Source organism: Melopsittacus undulatus, chromosome 1 (genome assembly GCF_012275295.1).
Source record: "Melopsittacus undulatus isolate bMelUnd1 chromosome 1, bMelUnd1.mat.Z, whole genome shotgun sequence".
In the NCBI taxonomy this organism is placed as follows: Eukaryota; Metazoa; Chordata; class Aves; order Psittaciformes; family Psittaculidae; genus Melopsittacus; species Melopsittacus undulatus.
Genome location: NC_047527.1, coordinates 51,265,537 through 51,275,466, shown reverse-complemented (window position 1 = coordinate 51,275,466; position 9,930 = coordinate 51,265,537). Strand labels below are relative to the sequence as shown.

The following is a 9,930-nucleotide window of genomic DNA, read 5'->3' as shown; positions in this document are numbered from 1 at the left end:
TCAGATAGGGAAAAGAACTCTTTGCCCTTTAAAAAAAATCATTTTCATTCTTCCTCTTTCTCTAACACAGGAGGCTTTCAGGGAGAGTCTGGTGATGCTGCATTATTGATGTGATACAGGTCTCCAGTGGAAACAGATGTGGTATGTTTGTTTTTCTCTGAAGTCTGGGCTGAACACAAAGCAAATTACTGAATGTCAGAAGACTTGGGTTCATCGAGACCATTCAAAGCACACTTTTAAAAGAAGTTGTTAAATAATAAATCTCGAATTCCAAGCCTGTTGCATAACCACAGGTTACATTTGTAGTAAAAGAAATGTGTCCGAAGTAATTTTGCTGAGACAAACTGCAAATGACATTAAAATGCATATGTGCAGCTTTAGGATTTATTTGCTCTCAAGCCAGGCACTGGTGAAGGAAACAGAAGCACAGAATTTTTGAGGCTGGAATATATAAAATTTAACCAATTATGCATAGTCTGACAACTGTCCCAACCCATGTTGGATCCTTTATTTTTTAAAACAGTTCAACACTAATGTTCTCTTTATTGCCCCTTAGTTTCTGGCAAACTGCTTTACACACAGCATAGCCTTCCCAAGAGGTCCAGCAGAGGAAAAGAGCTGGTTTGGCCAGGCTAAGTCACACTCCTGCTTCAAGAGGGATCTATGGCCACTACATGAAAAGATAGATTCAGTCCATCCACCCCCCAAAAACCATGCAATGTACTTTAGGAGAAAACCCAAGCCACAGGATAAGTTTTCTCTATTTACTGAGATATCTGCCTGAGATTTGCCTTTCTATCTCACGAGAGCAATCAGCAGTAGTCTCCTCTCATGAATAAGAGAGTCAATGTGATGGGACATGCTAGACTGTATCTCACTTAGGTGATAATTTCAATTTAATCAGTTTTCACAACGCAGCTCAGAAGAGAGCATTGTTTCCCATTTTCTGCTGAAAACGAGAGATCCTGGGTGACACCACGGAGGTACCTCAGCTGCCACTTTCTACTTTTGCCCTTTTTCTTGATCTTTTCACCTGCTTCTTGCCTTTCTTCCTTGGAATTCCTGCAGACTTGGAGGGAAATAACCAAAGGTGAGGTGGCTGAGCCTGAAGCTGACGAGACACCACTGACACTGGTGGAAAGGAGGAGGACGGTCTTCCCACCATCCCACTCCCAGGCTCCTAGATGGTGAGCCCTGGGATGGACTGAGGGAGTCGGGGATTGAGATAGGATAAAAGAGTCACTTGTCAGACGGGGGAAAGAAAAGGCCAGCGAGCACATTGCGGCGGGACACGGCAGGACACGGCGGGGCCCAGCACGCACAACATGGAGGGGCGAGGTGAGGCGGGGCGGGGCGGGGCCTCGGAGGGCGGTGCCACCGCTGGGCGGGGCGGGGCGGTGGCGGGCGGGCGCAGGTGCGCAGGTGGCGTTGGCGGAGGGAGGCGGCCGCGGCCATCCTGCCGCAATTTCCCTGTGTCACGGCTCCCGTCTCCTAGCAACGGCGCCGAGTCCGGCCGCAGCCGCGGCAGCCGCGCACCGCCCGCAGCGGCGGCACAGGCACAGGCAGCGGGGCCGGCGGGTGCGCGCTGCCGGGGGGGGCGGCCCCTCGGCTGGAAGGATGCGGTATGGCGAGGGGGCAGCGCTCCCGCGGAGCTCCCTGAGGCGGCCAGCGGCGGCGGGGCCGACGGGGCGCCTAGCGCTCGGCCCAGCCCCGCCGCCCGCCCGCCCGGGGCCGTGAGGGGCGGCGAGGCTGCAGCGGCTGCGGCGGGGCGGGCGCCGCGCGGGGATGCCCGCTCGGGCCAGAAAGTTTCTTCCCCGCGGCGGCTCGGCCGCTTCCCGAGTGGACTTCTCCCCGGTCCTCCTCGGTAAGTGACCGCGGACCCCCGATACTGCCATCTTGAGCGGCGGCTCCGTTCGTTCGCGACCCCTGACCGATCCCCCCGGGGGTGTGGTAGGAACGACTGGGGTTGCCGCCCCGAGGGACTGGGCGCCCTGCCCCGACAGCGGGGAGCTGCGAGGCCAGCCCGGGCGGCGCGGCGCCCCCGGGAGAGCCAGCGGCAGACCCCGGCGGGCGCCCTCGGTCTGGTGTCCGGGCGCGTTTCAGCCGGTGCCCTGACAGAGGATCCCAGCCAGCCCCGTCTGTGGCGGCCGAGGGATGGGAAGGGATTAAACCGAATCCTGTTAATACTGTTAAAACTGTATGTGGTCTTTACCGAGCAAGGTCCGGGTAGTGCCTGAGGGCTCGCCGAAGAAGCCGCCGGCGGGGGGTTGCTAGTGGAGGTCGCGGTCAATTCGTGCGAAAGGTGGCTCCAGCCCCTGCTGCGAACCTCGGGCTGCTTCATTGCGTTGCTGTCAGTGGCAATGGCCGGCTGTCCGGCGGTGCCCTCCTTCCCGTGCCCAGCTCCGCGCTCTCCATCGCCAGAACTAAGTGCCAGGCGATGCTGGACTGGGAAGGTGCCTCGGAGCTGATCACCATCTCCCTTCGCCGTGATAGAGGAGACGGGTTGCTGGCTAGTGGGGCAGCAGAATGAATGAGACCAGCGAGCCGGCAATTAAAGCAAAGGGTACCCCGATAATTACACTTTTGCGTCAACAAAAAATGTTGTGTGTTTTTTTTTTTTTTAATTAAATAAATAGTTCAGTGGTAGAAAAGAGAAGACAAGTCTCTGTTCTTTGTTTTGAGCGTGCAGTACCTCGGAGAGTAATTTAACAATGTCCCCTCTGACAATACCCTTCTTTTTCCGGGGGAAAATACAAATGGAGTAAATAGGACACGAAATTACCGCATACATGGCGAATCTGGGAATGGAATAGAAAAGAAATGGGATTCAGAAGCTGTACGGGGGAAGGGAGGCAAGTTCTTTATTTTTTTAGATGCTTTCTTAATCGACTTTCAGTGCAATTAATTGAACTTTGTAAATCGTGTTATATTCTGTGCTGTCATCTTTTGCTCCCTCAAAGAAAAAATAATCGGACACTCAGAAAGGGAAAGTGGAAAGGCGATTCTGCTCTGCGGTAGCATGAAGGGATATCTTTCAAAAAGAATTGCAACAGTACAGGAATTGCTCCTACACGCTGTGTTTTGTAGCTGGGATCTTTGGAACTGAGAGCTGACTTTTGATGGTCTGGCAGAACAAAAGCCATGAGTGCTGAACGTTTAGCCCCCTGCCACTTTCCTCCAAGCGGTCATTGTCAGTTCCCCGGGTGACTCGAAAGGGTTCACTCCGCCTTTAGTAAGGTTTGACATGCCTTCTTTTACCTGTCAGCAACCATCTCCCCTTTCTGGGGGCGGGGAATTCGCCACCGTTACATAACCGTTACCTGGAGCTTCGCACATGTTCCCAAACCAGGGATGCCTCTGGACAGCAGGCGGGAGATGGATTTCTGTAATATTGCAGATCAAATGCAAGTGGCTGGGAAGAAACTTTTGCAGGGCACCACTTTCCAGTGTACAAATGTTTCCCCTGTGACTTTCCCACTCATTTGAGACAGGCAAGTAATATATTAACTCTCCCCCCAGTAATATGTAGGTAATGTAATGAAACAAATGGTATCCGTAGATCAAACATGCTGCCTACGTGCTTTTATTTCCCCCATCCTCTCACATCCTGCATGATGCTACTAGCTGCAGTCAGTGTGCAGTGTAACCCCAGACCTTGCTAGGGAGTGGGACTCAGCATGCTCTGAGCTCCAGTGCTTTGCAAGCTCCTTCTGAGACCAGCTTTTTGTTTACACTGGCAGATACTACTTCTCCTGTCATTTACCTAGAGTGTAAATAAATTAAGTAGCTTTTTGGCAAGAGTGTATTGGGGCACACCGCTGATTTGATGCTATCAGTCCTCACACACCACAGCTGTGTGGGCAAGGGAGATCAGCCTATTTGTGTCAACTCCTTTCCCACTTGTTGAGGGTTTTAATTAGCAGGAGTTTGAATGAGGAACAGAAGAAACACCTTTTGTACTGCACATTGCCCCTGCTCCTCACCCTTTTCTCTTCTCCTTTTCACTGCAGGAGCTGGAGTGGCCATAGGGAGCAGTGCTCTGGGTAGCCAGCCATGATCGCCACTGGAGGCCTCCTGAGGATCTCAGCTAGGAAACAGGACCCCTTGCGACCCCAAAGCCAAGTCCCCAAGCGCAAACGCAAGGCCAAAAAGAAGCGCAAGAACGACGTGGTGGTGGTGAAAGGCAAGCTCAAGCTGTGCTCCCTCTCGGGGCTCATCGCCCTCTGTGGCATCCTGGTTCTGCTGGTGGGCATTGCCTTGGCTGTGGTGGGCTACTGGCCAAAGCCCAGCCAGGTGTACAGAGAAGGCAGCTTCGGCGGAGGCCGGCACCTGGCACCACAAGGTGGCAACCCCAAGAACCGTTCCCGGAGCCAGGAAGGGGCACAAGCAGGGGGCCATCCAGAGTCATCTCCCAGAATCAACACCTCCACCACTGCTACCACCTGGGGGTCCCCACAGTCTCCCCCCACCTCCTTGTCTCCCCAGGCCTCAGTGGGTTTCCTTTTCCGTCTTTTCTCAAGCTACTTGCATTCAGACAAGCTGAAGGTGCTGGGCCCCCTCATCATGGGTATCGGCATCTTCCTGTTCATCTGTGCCAATGCAGTATTGCATGAGAACCGCGACAAGAAGACAAAGATCATCAACCTGCGTGACCTTTACTCCACTGTCATTGATGCCCATAGCCTGCGGACCAAGGATGGAGGCACTCTGGCTTCAGCCCCTCTCAATGGCTTTGTCAACTACGTGCAGTCCCGGAGCCTGGAGCTAAAGCCTGGCGGTGAAGGCCTGGGTGCTGCAGCCATGCTGGCCAAGAGCTCCTGGCCACCAGGGCTGGCTGTCTCGCTTTCCCCACCAGACCTGGCATCCTCATCACGGCGTTCCTCTTTCTGCACCCCACCACAGCCACCCAGCCTAGCCGAGGCTGTGTATAGCATCTACCAGGAGCGCACTGACCTTGCTGGCCATGCTGTCACTAGCCCACCCTGCAGCCCACCAGAGAGTTGGGGCCGGTGCAGCACAGCCAGCTCCATTGTCAGCTCTTCACTGAGTGCTTTTGCCCTCTTGCCCTTGGCGCCAAGCAGCAGAGGAGAAGGCTGGCTGAGGCCCCCTGGTGAGAGGGGAGCCCAGGAGATACCACGGGGGGAATTTGAACTGAGCCTGACTGACCTCAGCAGCAGTCACGTCAAGGGAGGCTGTGGGATGAGGAGGCACAAGTTGGTTCTCAGACGGCAGAGCACCAGCTGCTTGCCCGATGCCAGGTGTCCCCTTTCCCCAGAGCCACCTCGGTCCCCAGCTGTCAGCAGGGACCTGGACTCTAGCCTCTTGGTAAAGGCATCTTCTAGCTACTCCAAATCTCTTGATCTGGGGGAGTCGCCCCCCTCATCCTCTCCTGCCATCGTCAGGACGGACTCCCAGAGCTCCCAGTCTGAGCCTTCCAGCAGCAATAAGGGCTACAGCCACCTGGAGGAGGCAGGCACCTCCTTGGAGTCAGTTGCCAACACCTCAGCCAGTAAAATCCAGGACTGTGAGGAGGAATCACCTGAGAAGACAGACCCCCTCAAGGCTACCAGCAGAGAGCAAACAGTGAAGCAATCCCAGCAAACTCAAAAACAGTATACAAATAAAGAGAAACTGTTTATGATTTCTAGGTCGCATGCTGCATTACGGCTGGAGGATGGGGAACTGGAGAGTACTGGCATCTAAAAAAACCAGAGAAGGCACAAGGACACCTTGCAACCCTCCACACCTTCCCCCCCTTCTCCATCTCCTTGTTGACTTAGGAAACCAATCAATATCCAAAGAGCTGCAGTATGTTACCCTTGAAAATTGAATTCCATATAGCCTGTAGATGATTTCAGGAAGAGAAAGAAAATCCTTTCTGTCTGATCATGATTGTATATTTCATGCAAGCCAAATTGTATTAAATATCCACAGTCCAGCAAGTCCTTTGGATCAGATTAATACAATTTCAGACAGTGTACCTGTGCACTTTACTGTTTTGATTTCCAAGTGCCCCTTCTTCTCCTCTGATTTCTTTCTTGCTGATTTGCCACTAACTGCTTGAAAACTGCAGGCATCTTTTTAAGCTCAAGAGCAGTGTGGTCTTCACATCAAGAAAGATGAGCTCTCTCTTTGTTTTGGTTCAATCACTAAAAAGTTTGCAAGGCCTTAAGGATGACGTACCTTGACAAAGAATGAGTTTGTTTAAATTCTGGGGAAAAAAAGACAATTCAGAAGAGACTGGAGCAGAACAGAGCTCTGATGATTTAGTTAAACCCACTGCATTCCTGAATCCAAAATACCTACTACTATGTGATACTTTATTAAGTATTATTACACATGTATTGACTAATAGCATTAAAAGAATTTTTTTAATAAAACATTTACAAACAAAGCCACACACACACAGAGTTCCTTTATTTTGGTAAGTAATTACATAGAAATCTTGTGGTTTTCTACTGTGAAAGATTATAGAGATACTATGAGGCCAAGTGTTTGCTTATGCTTTTAAGTGGGTAATAATAATTTAGGAGGAATTTCAAAATAAATACTGGTTCAGTCTCTGAGAAACCACACTTCAGTCAGAAAATCCTGTCTCCGTTTCTAACAGTGCTCTGTGACAGCTGAAGAAATGTGAGATTTTGACACGCTAAGAAAAAAAAATCAGAGGTTTGACCTTCTATTAAAATTAAATTTTTCATTACACATTAATCTCAAGCTGCAGCATATTCTTTCTGATTTTTTCACTTCCCTGATAACTGTTGCATTAAGCCTTGCTGCTGTTATGGTTCCTATTTGTGAATGCGTGTGCATAAGTTTAATTTTAAAGCATAATAATAGCCTTGTCAATCTCATAGCAGTTGGCCCTGCTAAAATCAGCGGAGGTTTCTCACCGACTTCAGCGTGGTGAGGATTTCTTCCTGCGTGAGCAAAGCATCAGGTTTCCTGAAGGCTGGAGAATGCCTTGTCTGTAGGCAGATTTTTGGTGAATTGACGATCTGTTTCATTTTTCTAGCTGCAGCACGGCAGGCACTCTTTTATTTTGCCAAAACAGCTTTGTGTGCTCAGAAGATATTGTCAATACTTCAGATTTTAAATATGGATGTGGCATTTCACTACTATGGGAAGAGAAATCGACATTAAACAAATGCAGTATGTAGGCAGGCAAGAGTCTGTTGCAATTAATTTTTTTTCTTATGTTTTCAAGTTTTAAAATGCTTATAAAATACATACTTAACTACCTACATTACAGTACATGGCAAAATGGAATTTAACTATCCCTAAATGCAATTGCTGGATTAGTAATCCAGCAAAAGCCTTTATTAAATAAGGCTAATCTAAAAGAAAAAAAAATAATAATTTGCCATGTTAGAATTTTGAAACTGGAGAATCAGAAAATGCTTATTCTCTTGAGCAGCAGAGACATTCAGGTGGCAATCTCATTCCTCCCGTCAGTCACAACCAGTGCATTGACAATACGAACATCAGTGTGATGTATTTTGCTATCAAACTGCTAACTAGCAAATGTACATTGTAAAACTGCTTGGACGACTGGCATAGGCTGGATTAGGCGCCGTATGAAGTGGCAAGTAGGCAGCTCGGCTGGTGCTGGCATTTGCATGGGTCTTTCCTTGCAGTTTCCCACAGGAGATGGCCCTGTGCTTCTGCTCCTTCTCTTGTGACTTCCAGGACCATCTACAAGATGTAGCTGAGCAGCGTTAGCTGGTGCTGACAGTGGTTACTGACATAGCTGAAGACACCCTGTTATTTTCCATGTGAAAACCCATTGTGGGGGCGATGCAAAGGAAGAGGTGAGTCATAGGGCTACTTGCTGGACCAAGGGGTCCTTGTGAAGATGTGTCAGGGGTTTGTTTTCTCCTGAAGGGGGAAGCACTTTTTTATATAGCCTTAGTAAATCTTTAGTCATCGGAAACTATAGTGCTCTCTGAAACAAAACAACTTTAAGAAAGCCTCTGGGTATTTCTTAGATTGTTTTAAAACAAAGCAGCCCAGCAATTCCTCTGAATTCAGCTAAACAGCTTGTTCCTCTGTTGCCAAAAAGGTGTGAAACATGAATTTCCATCAGTCAAACTGGATTTTTAATAACAGCATATACATTAATAAGCAGAGAAAGCTGCCTCTCTGTGTTCACAAGTTACAAAAATAAAAAGCTCCTTTTTTCCCTCCAATTTTATTAAAACTACTTGTTGAGCTATTTATGTGGCTATGGAGTTTGAGTCAAAACCTTTTGTTTAAAATTTAAGAATGGCAAATTTAACACACAGATGTTGGAAAACAGCTGAGGAATTCAACTCCTGTGCATGAGCCATGACTGTTGTTAGTAAGGTTAGCCCTGGAGAGAAACACAGTGGCTAGAGTGAGGAGCTGAGGCTTACCTGGTGATACCAGCAGGTGATGGGAGTGCTGGGGTTCCTGCCTTGACCCGTTCTTGAGTTTCTCCCAGCTGACCCTGACTGCTGCTCAGCACTGCCAGGCTGCCTCTTGGCTATCATTTACCCATCCTGTCACATGCTTATGCTTTTTTCTCCAATATAGTCTCTTGCTTATAACCTTCAGCCGCAGTGTCCCACTATCAAATACTGCTTCCACAGTCCTTGTCAAGAGCCAAGAAGCTGCCTCTACTTGCCAGTATTCACCCACATGCCTGTTGCAGAAAGAGATGTGCTCCCACCCAAAATATTTATTAAGAAGGAGTCATTAGGTGTCCCCCACCATTTAAAAATTATATCCCTGAAGATATGCTAATACCTAGGCATAAATTTTTGCTATGGACAAAACAAGATTTTGGTCCAGAAATGTGTGGTGTTTGTTTTTTTTTTTAGTGTAGAAGTGCTATGATATTTACATAAAATTTCCAGAGGAAAAGTTAATTTCTGCCTGAACCCTCAGAATACACCCATCACTACACAGAAGGCTACATCTGATCATATGAGATGCTGCTTGGACCAGTCTGAGGACACAGGCAAATGCCCTAATAGCACTTCAGTCATGCTGCTGTTTATTACAAAATCCTCAGGACTCTGGAGAAGCTGCTAATGTGATCATACTGTAACACAGTTCTGGTTCAGGTTTTGCTGGTTAGCAAAGTATTTAAAATCCTTGTAATAACCTGGTTTACTTGGCTCAACTTATTTATCAGACTCCAACTGCTGACATATCAGCTGATCTACTACAAAAAGCTACAGTACAGATTTATTACCCTGTATTGCTTACATTTTTAAGTCTTTTCAAGAACTGATGCTGTCCAAGAGTAATAGTGCACAAACAAACATCAAATTAGGTAACTGTTGACACAGTTGTAAGCCTGCACTCTGAGATAGATAGAACATAGATTTCCATAACAGCCAAAATGGTTTACACAGAAGTAGCAACATGACCTCAATTAAACAAGAATTTTTATTAGAAGTAATAGATGGCATACTGATAAAGCTGACTGGATTTCAGTAGGAGGAATAGCTTTTGTTGACACTTAGTTTTTCTGTCTAAACAAGAATGCGTTTATGTGGATGCAGTAACACAGAACTGTATTCATAGTGACAAGTGAGAATTACTAAGAGTAGATCACCAAATAATGCTTTGCCTCTTTAACATACTTCAGTCCCTCGAATTTCTCTCTGCATGTCAGAAGAGGGGAAAAGAAGGGATGCAGGAAAACAGAGCAACAACCAAACTGTGGCCATAACCCAGCCAGAAATCAGACCTTGCTACACAAAACCCACAAAAAATACAAGTGCTCTGTGGCAGCTGACAATTAAAATCTTAACGATATAGATTGGGTGGGGAGGGGTGTGTGTTTTTTTTCTTCTAGAGCAAATACATCGAACTTTCCTCAGAAAAAAAATGCAGAGGCTTGATCAGGTGAAACAGCATCAGAGTTTGGATGGGGGAATTAGAGAGTCACTGACTAGA

At 48.0% G+C, this 9,930-nt stretch overlaps 1 protein-coding gene across 1 annotated transcript; it reads left to right on the top strand.

Moving 5' to 3' along the window:
- The first annotated feature begins 1,801 nt into the window (after positions 1 to 1,801).
- On the top strand, positions 1,802 to 6,398 carry TMEM200C (transmembrane protein 200C). The gene is made up of 2 exons (XM_034064056.1): positions 1,802 to 1,864; positions 4,011 to 6,398. Exon 2 carries the CDS (start codon positions 4,054 to 4,056, stop codon positions 5,701 to 5,703), a length of 1,650 nt encoding a protein of 549 aa, XP_033919947.1. The 5' UTR covers positions 1,802 to 1,864; positions 4,011 to 4,053; the 3' UTR covers positions 5,704 to 6,398.
- The last annotated feature ends 3,532 nt before the right edge of the window (positions 6,399 to 9,930 follow it).